Below are 13581 nucleotides of genomic sequence, written 5' to 3'. Positions count from 1 at the left end.
CAGGCATCCTTTTTTCTTGGCAGCCCAGCTCTCAAAAGAGCAGTGGGCATCCAGGACTCCCTGAGGGCAGGTGTTTCCTCCTATCCTTTGCCTAGGGAAAGCTGTCCTGGCTTAGGCCCTTGCTTGATTCTATTGAACAGACTACAAACATGCAAATTAGAATTCTTTTAATAGATTAAAAAAAAAAAAAAAAGTACTAAAATACCCATGTGGTTCTGCTGTATTATTTGCCCAAAAGAAAGTAAAGGGCAGAGTGAAGAATCCCAGTGCAGCTCAGTGGGCCCCAAAGAGGGCCTTCCCACAGACTAAGTAGTGCTCCCCCCTCCACTCCCTGACTTCTATCCCTCTTGCTGTTCCCAGCCCCCAATTCCTGCAGCAGGAAACCCCAGTGGTGTGGCCTCAGCACTGGGGAGTAGAAGGCACCTGAAGGGCTGGCTGGGTGAGTGAGGCTATGTGACCTTTCATAAAAACAACACTGCAGAGTCAGGGAGTAGCTTGTGTGCAGCCCATGCAGCTGCCTGGCCCGCTCTGCTGTGGCACAGGTGGGTGTGGGATGGTGGTTCCTTCAGCAGCAAGGTACCCTATATCCCAGCAGAATACTTTCTCAAAATCGTTTTTGGTACAAAATAAATGCAAAGTTAATGAGGTGGAGAGCTGCAGAGGCTGGGCCAGCCACCCTCCCCAGACCTCAGATCATGGCGATGCTTTCAGGAGCACAGTTGAGGCGAGTGGAGGTGCTGCTGCTCCCAGAGGACTTGTAGGCCCGGCCAGGGGCAGGCTGCAGGGCCGCCACCAGCGTCTCTGAGGACACTGCCCCGAACTCATAGCTGAAGGTGCCATAGAAAATCAGGATGTCAATCACAAATACCCACTCGCACAGGGCTGCCCCATGTTGCAGCTGAGAGCTCTCGTGCATAAAGAAGACACCGCCTGGAATGGGGCTAAGGAAGTGTGCGGTAGGACACGTGGGAGCTGGTGACACTCCTATCTTCCCAGCGAGCTAAGCTGGGGCAAAGAGCCACCTCTCACGACCTGGGAGGGGAAGGAGGAAACCGCACTGGGCAGTATTTTCTGGCTATATGTATGCCGACCTCTTCCCCCACCTCTCACCCCTCCCTCCACCCCCACCCCCTGGGGCTTGTGTGTGGGGTGGGGGGGGGGGAAGGCTGGGTTAGAGGAGGAGTTCCCGGCTGTCCTGGAAGGATACTGAGGATTAGGGTGACAAAGGCGATGGCTGCCAACACAATCCGCAGGTAGGCCATAGCCAGGTCCTGGGGGGCAGTGGCCCCATGGTAGGAGAGGGCACAGTGCAGGCAGACGAAGAGAAGCCCGGCGGGGAAGGCCACACCAGTTCCGATGTAGTGCAGAGACTTCGCGTGATCCACCTGGGCCCAGAGAGAGGGGCTGGTCTGTGAAGCAGCCCCACCTCCAGCACCCTTCTTACCCCCTTCCGCCCTCCAGCCCCTCTCTCCCCACCCTCAGCTTCGAAGGGTTAGCTCTGCCACTGGTGCCAGTCTTCAGGGGACTGAGGGCAGCTGCAGACAGCCAGGCCCCGCTAGTGAAAGTTCAAGAGTCAGGCAGGTGGGCACACCTGGAAGTTGCCAACCACCACGAGGCCCGCAGCATTGGTGCAGCCTGTGATGAGTGTCGTGGTGTTGACCCAGGAATGACGACTCTGTTCCAGGAGCTGCCCATACAGCAGCAGACAGATCAGGACCACTGGGGGAAGAAAGCACAGGTGGGGCCAGCACTGGTGCCCTCCTCCCACCAACTTACCCCCCCCCCCCGCCCCCCAGATACTCTTGAGGGCTGAAAGGGAATAAAGGGCGGGTAGTGAACTGGGTTTCCTCAGGCTTTGGCCAGCAGGGTGGCTGTGTGGGAGACTTTGGCCCTTGTTAAAGGAAAGGGAGACAAATGGTGTCTCTTGCTTTCACCCTTGGTGGGGTGGGCTACACTGAACAAGAGTTTCATGGGCCTTTCTGGGGTGGGGGTGGGGAAGTGGGTTGGACTGGGCTGGCTTGGGGGCTGAGGGCACAACTCACCCATGAAAGCACCCATGTTGCCAATGAGGCTGAAGAGGCAGCTCTCTGGGGGATATGTGCCACACTTGCTGGGGGTGGGGGGCAAGGACAGAGTGAGAGAGGGGCAGGAGCACTAGCACCCCCATTCTGGCCCATCTGTCTCTTGCTTTATCTGTGCCTGTTCCTTAGCAGGCAAGCCACTGATTTATGAGATGGGCCGGTTGTGTATCACGCACAGCTGCCCCCAGGCTAGGCCCTCCCCCAAAGCAGAGCTCATTTGTGCAATGGGTGAGAGAATGCCTGAGACTCCTTGGACTCCCTGAGATTGTCAAGGCTTGCAGCCAGTCTGGCTTCCCTTGAGCCAGAACTGCGGCTGCGCAATTGGAGCGCTTGAGCTTCAGTCCAGGTGCCTCCACTTCCCAGCTGTGTGACCGGGACGGGGACACGCCTCAGTCTGTTCTCTTGCCTACAAGACGGAGGAACGGTAGCTGCCCCGATGCGGGCAGGACTAAATGGCACTGCGCACGAAGTGCGTTCCGCACCGCGCCTGACACACAGTGACCGCACGGAGGGCTGTTACAAGTAATCTCAATCCTCTCCTTATTGCTGAGACTGCGGTACAGGTCTTGCCCGAGGGCCTGGGTCCCCCTGACCTGCCGGTTTCCGGCTCTACCTGATGAGCGGGATGTCATCCAAGGTGCAGCAGGTCTTGGGGCCCCCGTGTTCGGCGGGGTCAGGAGAGCAGGATTCGTTGTAGGACCTGGCAGGCAGGAAAGAGGGTAGCCTGGGGAAAGGGGGCTCTTCCAGATTCTCGGCCCGCAGCCTCGGGCCCTCTTGGAGACCGCCCTCCCAGACTACTGCTGGCAGGGACAGAAGAGCCCACCCCCCAGAACCGGCCTGAGGCAGAAGCCAAAGGGGTGAAGGGACAGTGGGAAACGGGGAGACAAGCGTGGAGCCATGCCTGGGGAGGGGCAGGCGTTGCCAGTGTCAGTTAAGAGCAGTGAGGCCCAGGGTCTCCGTCTGGCTTGTAGCTGCCCTGACCCGAGAAGGAACAGAGATGAAGGGAGCTTTAGAGGGAGGCTGTCTGCAGAGTGCGCCATACCAGTTCTCCACAGGGCACGCGTGGCGGTTCATCACGGCCATGGCATACCTGCAGGAGCAGAGCTGTCACCTCACACCCATGGCCCTCCTGGCCCAGCTTTCCGCCACAGACTCTACTCCCCATTCTGGCCCCATTCAGCCTTTGTCCTGGCTGGGGACTCAAGTTGAGGCGGCCCTGAGGCTTCATACCACACGAGAACCCACAGCATGGCCCAAACTCGAGGACCTCTGGAAGTGGCCCTGGCTAGAAGGTCTGTCAGAGTCACACTACTGGACAGCAGTGGTGCCAGCTTGTCCAGAGGGGCTGTGTGCCCAGGCACCAGGCCAGGCTCTGGAGACAGCTAGAGTGATCCTGGAGACCACCCTGGAGCCCACAGCAGGACAAGGGACTCTGTGTGTGCCGTTGAGCTCCTGCTGGGTCCTGGCTGGACCCCAGCCCCCCTCGGCCTCGGCCCATTTTGTCCCTTAGTTGTTCTCTCCCTTCCCCTCCCCCTCTTTACTCACACAGTCCATAGGCCCGTGATGGAGAATGCTGACAAGCTGACAGGAAGGAGGATCCAGGCGGTCATGAGGGAGGGGAGCCAGGGTGGTGGTGGTGTGGGGGTAAGGACAAGAGGTAGGTGGGAAAGAGGGGGCCGGCCCAGCTGCCTTAAGATACTTCACCAAAACCATCAGCGGCCCAGGCCTGGTGGAGAGAGATAGGTCAAAGTCCAGGGTCCAGTGTCTGGCTGCGGCCGGTGTGGGGAGAAGGTGGCCAGCACCGGATTCACAGCGCCCACCTTTGGGTCTGAGCCCGCGCCAGAACGTGGACACCTTGTGGCCTCCGCCGTGGGTGTCCACGTTCCACCCTCATGCCATCGGTGCGCCCAGACTCTCAGGCCGGGCTGTAACGTCTGGGGAGGGTGTCCCGTTCCCAAGCCGGAGGGACGGGGCCGGAGGAGGGACTGCAGTCAAGGCAGTCCCGGCGGGTCGCGCCAGGGAGAGCCTGCGGGCGGGTGCGGGCCCCGGCGGAGCGGCGGCCGCGCGCAGACAACCACCTGACCGCCGGCGGCCGCGGGGGAGAGGCGGGTTAGCGCAGGAACCCCAGCCCGGCGGGGCGCACGGGGGCCCCCCGAGAGCTGGGGACGGGAGCCTCCCCAGCGGACCCCCAAGGGCCGGGTACACGAAGCGGCCCAGTACGCACCTCCCCGGAGCGCCCCGCCGTCGCCGCCGCTGCGCCCCGTTCGGCCCCTCGTGGCGCCGTCTCTGGCTGCGGCCCTCGGAGCGGCCCTGGAAGGTTTAAAGGGCCGAGCGGCCCCGCCCCTAGCGCCCCAGCCGCGCCGCGCCGCCCGCCGGGACGTGGAGTCCGCTCTGCCCCGGCCCCCGCGCCCGCGCCGGGCAGGAGACTACAACTCCCGAGCCCCCGCGCCAGAGGGCGGTGGAAGCGTGGGCGGCGCCCGGAGCTCTGGGGTCCTGAGCGCTGTGGGGTGGGACTCGGGCGAAGGCTCCGATTCCGAGGTGCCCAGAGTCCTCCTACCTTGTTTCTGAGGTGGGAGCTTCGGGGGAGCGGGAAGCTCTGGGGCTGCGCCGCTGTGATTGGCATCGCGCACAAGCCTGGAGGAAGCCTCCCTTCGCCGCTGGGCACATTTTTGCAGCCCTGACTGGCCGACAGTGAGACTTGGGGGAACCTCGCTCAACGCGGCTCCCCGTGTCTGACTGTCCCAGGCGAGGCGGGTCCGCAAAGGAGGGAGGACAAAGCCTTGGCTGTTAAAATTCAAGCGCCCTGGATTTGGCTTATGTTTCCCTAGGCTCGGCAAACTCTGGAGGAGGGCTACTTTCGTCAGATACTTATTTTCAAGTGTCCAAGGACACAGAATACTGTCCAGAAGTCAGTGTCCAGAACATGTTTCTTGGCTGATGAACACTTACTTCAAGGCCACAGAGACCAATGGATACCCATGGTCACACATGGTCAGGTATTGGTAAGCAAGAGAGGAGAGGCAGATTGGAGACCCTGAGCAATTTGGGAAGAGGAAACAAAATAGTGTGGGAATAAATTACCACCGACTTCACCAAAATGTACATGCCACGGGTGCCTCCTTGGGCATTGATGAAAAGGGTGGGAATAGTTTTCACATACTGAAAGTGTGTCTGGCACTATAAGAAGCCCAGCAGGTGCTGGCACCCCTGTCAGACAACACCTGGGCTGACAGATGGTTATCTGAAGGGAACATGGACCCAGGCAGCCAGGAGCAGGGGAGGCTTAGGTCTGGCAGCATTGGAGAGTCAGAGGTAATGTGCAGAAACAGGGGGCCATGTATTGTGAGGAATAAATGGAGCAGATAAACTGTACAAGGGCTTAAAGGAGCAACCTTTTTTGGACCCAATGGAAAGTAAAAATGGAAACCAAAAATCTGTTGGAGAACACTTTCCTCAATCACTTCAGGACAAATAGATAAAGCAGGGGAAGTATGGCTGAGCAGGGGCTCCAGGGGGGCTCAGTTGGTTAAATAAGTGTCTGCCTTCAGCCGAGGTCATGATCCCAGGGTTCTGGGATTGAGTCCTGTGTAGGGCTCCTTGCTCAGTGGGGCGCCTGCTTCTCCCTCTCCTTGACCCCCCCCAACTTGTGCCCTCAATTTCTGTCAAATAAAATCTTAAAAAAAAAAAAAAAAGATGATTGTGCAGAGTGATCACTGTACAATACCTGCTGAAGGATCAGTGGGGTATAAAATCCGGTCCACTTTTTGCCAGCCATGCTCTGTGTCCCAGGACATAGAGGTGTCGCTTTCTAATTCACAGAGAAGCACCATCTTTCTGCCCAGGTGTTCCCATTTGGAGCAGGCACCTTTTCCTCACCTGCCCAATGGTGCTGTGAACCCTCAGCACTTCCTCTCTCATTGGAAGCTTTGTAGTCTTAGTCAGCACTTAGTATATCCTGCTGAACTAGGTTTGGGTTCCTGTCCCAATGTTACCATGAGGAAGACCTGAGAAGCTACTTAGGTCCGAAACCAGCTATTCTAACATAAAGTGAGGGTAAGATGGGCACTCTAGAGTTAAGAGGCAAATTTGGCTTAGTAGGATAATCTCAGCAGTCCCTAAAGTAGAATTACCCCAGGATAAAACTCCCTAATATGGAAGGACTCTTCATGGTACTTGGTAGGGTGCAGTCACTTATCAGATGAGTGGGAGCAGACATCTTTAATAGTCCCTTCCAGCTCTAATGCTATGTGAGTCTAGTTGTTATGCTCCAACCAGGACGGTTCTTAAAATAGTCAAGGCAAAGCAAGAGATGAGATTTCAAGTGCTGATTTTGTGGTGCTGAATGACTTTAGGGCAGGCATTTAATCTTCACTTTTCTTATGTACACAAGTGATTTCAAAACCCTTGGCAAAAACAGTGCTGTAAAAATAGTTTATTGCTTAAAAAGAATACTGTTTTCGAAAAGTACCCCCTTCCAATATTTTCAAATAATTTGCACAGTTCATTCACACAGCAGAAACATTGGAAATGAAAAAACAGTAAGAATATATGGCTTGTTATACATTTAACACAACTTAACCAGTGCAATCAACCTCTCATCCTGGAGGCTCTGGGAAGGCAAAGGAGCCATGTACTCAAGGTTGTAACTACTGGAGATATCTGGGGTGGGTGCCTACGGCTTCTTGACCATCTGAGTCCTCAGGGATAGAATAGGAAATTCAATGAGGGAGCTGAAAATTGTCCAAATAATTGTTAACATTCCATGCTGATTCTCCCCAAAGGCTTGAAGGTAGGAAAAAAAAATCTGTCCTCATCCCTCTTTCTATATGCAAAGGTCTCGTGCTCGTGAGCCAGCTGGGGATCCACTATCCTACTACCCATGCATCCTGGCAAATGCACAGCAGGCTGGAGATTCACCAGCCCAGAGGGTTTTCTTCCAGCCCTATGGGCTAATCTCTAGTTGGCAGCACCCCTCAGAGTGGACGGTGGAGGTGAAGTGCCCCTTTCAGAGCCTCATCCACAGGGCGAAGCATTTGTTACTGCCCACATTGGCCCTATTGGCTGGCCATGCACCACAGACTCCTACCCTCAGTAGAAAAAGCTTTACATTCTTCTTTCTCCTTGCATTACATTCTTCAAAGATTTCTAGGCTTGTGAACTGCAAGAGTTCAAGCTTCAGTGTTTACATAGCCCAAAGCCACTAAAAACCCCAGATTCCTTCTATTTATAGTATCACCCATGGAGGACCAGGCAACTGAAAGTCTAAAAATCCAAGGCCTTCTCTCAGTAAGTGAAGAACATTCATGGGCATGAGATAGGTCTATGAGACTACCAGAATTTTTTTTCTTTTCTTTTCTTTCTTTTTTTTTTTTTTGACCACCAAGAATAGATCTAGTCAAATGAGTGTTGGTTCTGAAGCAGCCTGCCTGAAGGCTCCACGGTACCCAACAGCATGGGGCAGTCCTCTGTGACATGTCCAGAGCCTGTGGGGAATGCTCTGTAATATGCTCCTTGATGGCAAAGCACTGAGTTTTGAAAAGAGCTGGAAGATGTCTGGAGGCAAGTCTGGTGAATAAACTGGACAGTAGCAGTACCATCATGGACCCCAGAGGAGGGGTGGCCATGAGCAGTGAGCCTGAGCTCTAAGGCTGTCAGCTGGCCAAGGGCCACCACCAGAGCATTTCAGCTACATCTGGAGTAGTGGCAGCAAAACCACCAACAGGCCTCCCCAGAAGGACAACCTCTCATTTAAGTACCAGGCCTAGTGCTTTCTATAGTCCTACTGCTTAAATGAGCTAAGAATGAGGATGCTTTCCTGGGTGGAAAATATTTTAAATGCGCTTGGTAAGCAAAATACCTCAAGAAAAAAAGTTCACCAATAAGGAGTTTCTATCAGTCTCTTACCTGAGTGTGAGGGTTACAACGGACAGAAAAGGTTGTATTAGGTACACACTTTCCTTCTCACAAAAAGGAATGGAGGCTAAGATTTCAGGTGCCATGCCCCCAACCTCCTCTTCTGGTCTTGTTTCTAATCCTGTAATAAGTCCACGAAATAGGCCATCCAGTTGTGAGAAGACAGACCCAAAAAAGTATTTCCAGACTAGGAAGCCTAAGAGTTCCAGTGAAATCCTATGTCCAAGTCAGAAGAGCGGTTGAAGAGCTGGAAAAGTAAAATTCCCAGTCCTCTGAGCTGCCAGAAGATTGGGGAGAGAGTATGGCACAGCATCCTTGACCTGGAGACTCTGGAGGGTAGTTAACATTGTAAGTCAAAAGGCACTTCTAGCCTGGCTGAGTAAGTGGAGGGCAGACTTTCTCCTCTGAAAGTAGAAATGAGCCCAGGACTGGCAAATTTAAGGCATTTAACCTTGGGCCAGCTCTGTGGGTCAGGAACACTCTGGTCCCTGGCTCCCTTCACCACCAGGCCCATCTCACTTATCTGCCTCACTCACTTTCCCAGAATTCCTCTGGCACTGCAAACTGTGGCTTAATGGATTCTAATGATGTAGTTGAAGTAGCTGCCTTGCACCATTTCTGAGGTGGTAGATTTTCAGGGGTGTAGGGCACAAACCAACAGTGCCCTCAGGTGTCCTTTAAGAGAAAAGCCACTGAGATGGAACAGTCAGACTGATCTTGAGACCCTGATGTAGAAAAACCCCTGGGGCAGAGGGACTTTGGTTTCAAGAAGTCTTAGTGTTCATGGGCTCATTTAAACCCCATACTTAAAGCCACTGAGGTTAGGTCAATTGCTGGAAATCTGCAGGGGGTTGGAACTGCGGAGCATAGGATGTCTTGTGGATGTCTCAGACCTTAGCCTGGCCCTGCATTAGGGAAACAGGTCACTGAGTTGAAGACGGTGATATTCCTAGGATCTATATACTCTTGGGAGATAGGAAAGGAGAAAGAATGGGGCAGGGGCAGAGCAGATGAGAGAGGCCCATTTCGCAGCCCATTATATGGGCATTTTTTCTTTCTTTTTTTTCCCCCAAGTAGGGCTCCAAATAGGCAATTATTGCTCATGTTGAATTTCCCTTTGTATGTATATTTGAGACTGTTAAATCACATTTGGAGAGTCAGTTTCAAGCTTGTTTTGATAATTCCCCTTTAACCTGAGCAAAGGATGGTCTGTTCAGAGCTAGGAATGAGGTTGAAAACTGGAATCCTGTAGCCCTAACCAAGGGAGGTTTTGCTGCAAGAAATCCTTGCAGTTGAGTTCTAGGTCTAGGTCTCTTTATCTAGACAGTGCAAAGCAGAGCAATGTGAGAGAAACTTGCAAAAGCCATGGAAGGATAGGGAGACATGCTTGCAAGACAGTCTCAAAAATGAAAATCTCCCATGTTACTGGTATCGGAATTACTGGGAGAGCTTGTCAGAAAGGTAGATCCCCCAGAACTCCCCACCTCCAAAGTCCTGAGCAGTTGGGAGGTCCACAGTCACCTTGGGAGGTGGGGTGGAACTGACAGGTTCTGAGACAAAGATGAGGGAATGGAAAGAACAAAGAAACAGCTGAAAAAAAGGTCTAGGAAAATATGGATGGAAGTGAGCAGAAGCAAGGAACAAAGGAACTGTAAAACTACAAACGCGGTTCATTAAGTTGGGTGGAGCAGCAGCGGGTAGGTGTCCCACGGCATATGACCTCAATAAGAAAGCAGCATGCTGGCATAAGGTTTCATAAACCTCAGCTCTCCCTGGAATCTCTGCTTCTAGAACACCAAGTTAGCCAAACAAAATTCTCAAATTCCAGAATACTAAGCTGGTCAAATGGGCCAACATACAAGAAAGAATGGCCTGCAAAGCAGGTTTGTCCTTGTAATAATCGGTTCCTATGAATGTTGAGCTTGGGGTGTGTGTGTGTGTGTGTGTGTGTGTGCAGATCAGCTCAGACCGGTCCTGACACCCTCAAACTAGGAGTGAGCTCCCTGGGCAGTGAATCCAGCCTGGTGAGAATGCCTTCAGCCTGGTCAGTGTTGGCTCTGGCGCTTTGTGATCTCCTCCTGGACGCGCAACTTGAGGGCCTCTCGCATTGGTGGATCCAGAGGCGTGTGTGCGGACACCTCCTCACTCACCCTTCCTGGATCATCATCCTACGTGGAGGAAGAGTCAAGAAGCTCAGGGCTGGGCGTCTTCTGGAAAGGCGACCTGCCCTATCCCTAGACAACACTCTTACAGAACTCCATTTGATTCACAGCTTCTTGCCAGTGCCTGCCATTTCCCAGGTGTCCCCTGTGATAGTGATTTTCAGCTGGGGGCCACATGCCCTCCCAGGGGCCTGCTGAGGATCACTGTGTGACAGGGTTGAGTTGTGCTCAAAACCATCGCCCAGCAGTCTACGCTCCTATGTGGAGCCGACACTTCCCACTGGCCCTGAGGGAAACAGTGGTTCAGGCTCTGGCAGTGATTTCTAGCATGGCCCAGGACCTTCAGGCTGCAGCTGTTTCCATGAGGCATACCTGATACACGATAACTGAAGTGACCTCTCCGCTGTCTGCCTCATATTCTAAACAGAAGAGCTGATGGCCAGAAGGTTCTGGCTCGGAGCTGCCACTACTGCTGCTTTCACTGGACTCCTCACAGTCTGGGTTGCTTAGGTGGGTCGAGCCATCTGGAAGGATGAATCACAGTGAGAGGGAAGAGGGGAAGGCTGCTGGAGCCCCTGCCCACACGGAGGACACACGAAAACATACCATAAAGAAAGTCCCAATCTTCTCACGGGCTCTGTGCGTGTGTGTTATGTGTTAAGTGCGCACCCAATCAATAGTTTCATTTACCTTTTTATCCCTGCTCTGGGGCCAGCACAATCCTATCATGTGATAGATACACAATACACCTTCATCTAGTGAATAAGCTTGCAAGGTAGTGGAGAGGTGGCCAGAGTCCTACCTGGGTTCAAATCCAGGCTCTGTCATTTATTAGTTATGAGAGACCTTGGGCAAGTTAGCCTCTCTGCTCCTGTTTTCTATGAAACAAGTGACAGGAGTTTCCGTCTTATGGGATCCAATGAAACGTAAATGAATTAATATACCCAAGATCTAAAAATACTTTTAAGTAACACCAAACAAGTTTAGTGCCACCCTAGTTATTGTGATCTCTAGGTCCCTGGGAAGCTGGAGAAAAGGCCATTTTAAATACTGAGTTTGAGTTTCATTCTACACCTATGTCCTGGTCAGCTATAGCTGTGCCAAGCTCTCCGTCAGCTAGTGAGAACCCTAAAGCACAGGATGGTGGGCAAACCAGTAGACAAACCACTACTTGCCGGCTCCCAGGTATTTCCTGTTAATAATGATGCTTAACTGGGGGCCACGAGCCTTCTCTGTTCTCAGAATCAGTGAGCGAATGAGGAGCGTCGAGGTAGGGGTTCCGGGAAGGAACGACATGAACTGAGCCTTGGGGGTTAATAAGTGGCTTTTTCCACGTAGAGAAAGGAGCGCGTAGAGAGAGAGCTGGGGGCTGAAAGAGCGCGAGGGATGGAGGAGGCAGGCGGGGTGGGCGGCCTCACCTCGGTGTCGGGGCAGGTACACCTGCCGGTCGGGCTTTCGGGGCCGCGTCGGCGCGGGCGTGTGCCGCCTCCTTGCCTTCTCCTTGGCCGCCTGCTTCACCTTCTTGTCATAGTCGTCCCTGCGGGGAGCCGAGCGGGAGTCAGGGACCGCCGGGCCAAGCTAGGCTGGGGGCGGCGGCGGGGAGGGGCGGTACCGGGCGAGCTGGTTCCGTCTGATGTGGTGCACAAAGCCGTGGCTCATGTCCAGCCGCCCGCCAGGCTTGCAGCAGAGCCCCGGCCCGGAATCTGGCGCCGCTTCCATCTGGAGCCTTGCGCTGGGAGCCTCCGCCAACTCAGCGGCCCCAACGGCCGCCCTCCAGCCGGGCGAGTACTGCACCGCCCCTCGTCCGACTTCCGGCCTAACGTCCCGCCCCGAAAGAGCCTGCCGGGCCGAGCGTCGCGGCGCCCGGAGTTCCCGACGCCGGTGCTGGGATGGGGCATGCGCGGCTTTCACTCCCCGTCGGGGCTTTTCTTTGTCACGTTAGCACTGGAAACAGGACTTAGGCTTACTGCTGATACATCAGAAAATTCAGAAAAACACAAAGCACCCATTACACCACTCAGTGATCGGTGTGGAGTCTTCCTTCCCTTTTTGCGGTGAGAAAATGTTGTAGAACTCCCATCCCCGGTTGTGTGACCTCGGCTGACCATTGAAGCCCGCGGAGCCTCAGTGTCCTCATCGGTAAACGAGGCCATTGAGCACATTTACCTCAAAAGAGGTTGTGAGGAGGCGAGTGCTCGGGCAAGGCACACAGCGGCACCCTGGCCTCACAGCCCTGCGAAGGCTGCTGGCGACTGGGGCGCCCCTTCTAGCCCGTCCAGAGCCCGAGCCCACACGATCCACATCTCAACTGTCCCCTCGGGAGGACCCAGCGCTTTTCAGAATCTGAGTGTGTAGTTTGGGAGTCCTCTTTGAAAAAATGACAAAATTAGAAATTTGTGGTTAGTACATCGACATTCTGGTATATCCACACGATGGAATACCGCTGAGCAATCAAAAGGAACAAGTTGTTAATAGACGCAAGCGCGTGGATGAATCTCAAAATAAATTCTCCTAGCCAAAGGCACCAGGCAAAAAAGAGGACATGCCGTGGGCTTCCATTTATATAAAACTGCTTTGTAGTAAGAGAAGGCAGATGTTGGGGGAAGGACAATTTTGAAGCTGGTGGGTAAGTTTTTTATCTTGATTGTGGTGATGGCTTCAGAGGGTATACACCCATCCGTCAGTATTTAGCAAATTGCACTTTTTATTTTATTTTTTTAAAGATTTTTATTTATTTATTTGAGGGACAGAGATCACAAGTAGGCAGAGCGGCAGGCAGAGAGAGAGGGGGAAGCAGGCTCCCTGCTGAGCAGAGAGCCTGATGCAGGGCTGGATCCCAGCACCCTGAGATCATGACCTGAGCCGAAGGCAGAGGCAACCCACTGAGCCACCCAGGCGCCCCAAATTGTACACTTTAAGCATGCATTTGATTGCATGTCAATTTCATCTAGGTAAAATTATACAAATAATCTAGTTCAGGGCCGTGGACAGGGTCGTGAAGGTCACAGGCCCCGAAGTCTGAGCTTTATTAGCGTCAAGGTTGTCTCTGCCTGACGTTTGCATTTTCCTGTGATGCCAAGAACAATTCTCTAAATGTGGAAGAGAGTAGCCAGGTCGCTCCATGGTGGGATGGTTTGGGGATGTAGCCTAGTTCTCTGGTGCCCAGTGACTGTGGAGACGACCTCCCGATTCTGTTTCCCGGGCACAAAGTATGTCGAAGAAATCCAGGGCCCAGAGACAACTTTCTTTTAATCCAGAAAATTATGGGTAAGGTGGCAGTAGGCCCGCAGTCTTTTCCCAGGTGTGCACGCAGACGCTAAGAGGCCACAGGCGGCGCAGTACTTCCCAGAAGTTTCTCGCGGCCTAATATGTCCTCCACGGCGACTCGTAGAGAGCCCAGCTTTCCATAACAGCTCCGTTCCTGA

General features: G+C 53.6%; 2 protein-coding genes across 3 annotated transcripts; both read right to left on the bottom strand.

Moving 5' to 3' along the window:
* Positions 1 to 150: 150 nt before the first annotated feature.
* On the bottom strand, positions 151 to 4360 carry TMEM150A (transmembrane protein 150A). Of its 2 annotated transcripts, XM_032880652.1 has the most exons (8): positions 4306 to 4360; positions 3627 to 3807; positions 3124 to 3171; positions 2695 to 2781; positions 2043 to 2110; positions 1592 to 1719; positions 1208 to 1385; positions 151 to 930 (listed from the first exon to the last, which is right to left on the bottom strand). In XM_032880652.1, exons 2-8 carry the CDS (start codon positions 3689 to 3691, stop codon positions 689 to 691), a joined length of 816 nt encoding a protein of 271 aa, XP_032736543.1. In that variant the 5' UTR covers positions 3692 to 3807; positions 4306 to 4360; the 3' UTR covers positions 151 to 688. The 2 variants fall into 2 exon arrangements, with proteins under 2 accessions (XP_032736543.1, XP_032736544.1); XM_032880653.1 differs by lacking the exons at positions 2043 to 2110; positions 4306 to 4360 and having other exon boundaries at positions 2983 to 3171; positions 3627 to 3703.
* Positions 4361 to 9921: 5561 nt separating this feature from the next.
* CUNH2orf68 (chromosome unknown C2orf68 homolog) lies at positions 9922 to 11958 on the bottom strand. Its single transcript, XM_032880651.1, has 4 exons — positions 11769 to 11958; positions 11575 to 11693; positions 10529 to 10680; positions 9922 to 10162 (listed from the first exon to the last, which is right to left on the bottom strand). Exons 1-4 carry the CDS (start codon positions 11873 to 11875, stop codon positions 10040 to 10042), a joined length of 501 nt encoding a protein of 166 aa, XP_032736542.1. The 5' UTR covers positions 11876 to 11958; the 3' UTR covers positions 9922 to 10039.
* Between the last annotated feature and the right edge of the window lie 1623 nt (positions 11959 to 13581).

This window comes from Lontra canadensis, unplaced genomic scaffold (genome assembly GCF_010015895.1).
Source record: "Lontra canadensis isolate GAN:19392208 unplaced genomic scaffold, GSC_riverotter_1.0 scaffold71, whole genome shotgun sequence".
NCBI classification, from domain to species: Eukaryota; Metazoa; Chordata; class Mammalia; order Carnivora; family Mustelidae; genus Lontra; species Lontra canadensis.
This window is presented reverse-complemented; position numbering and strand designations above follow the sequence as displayed.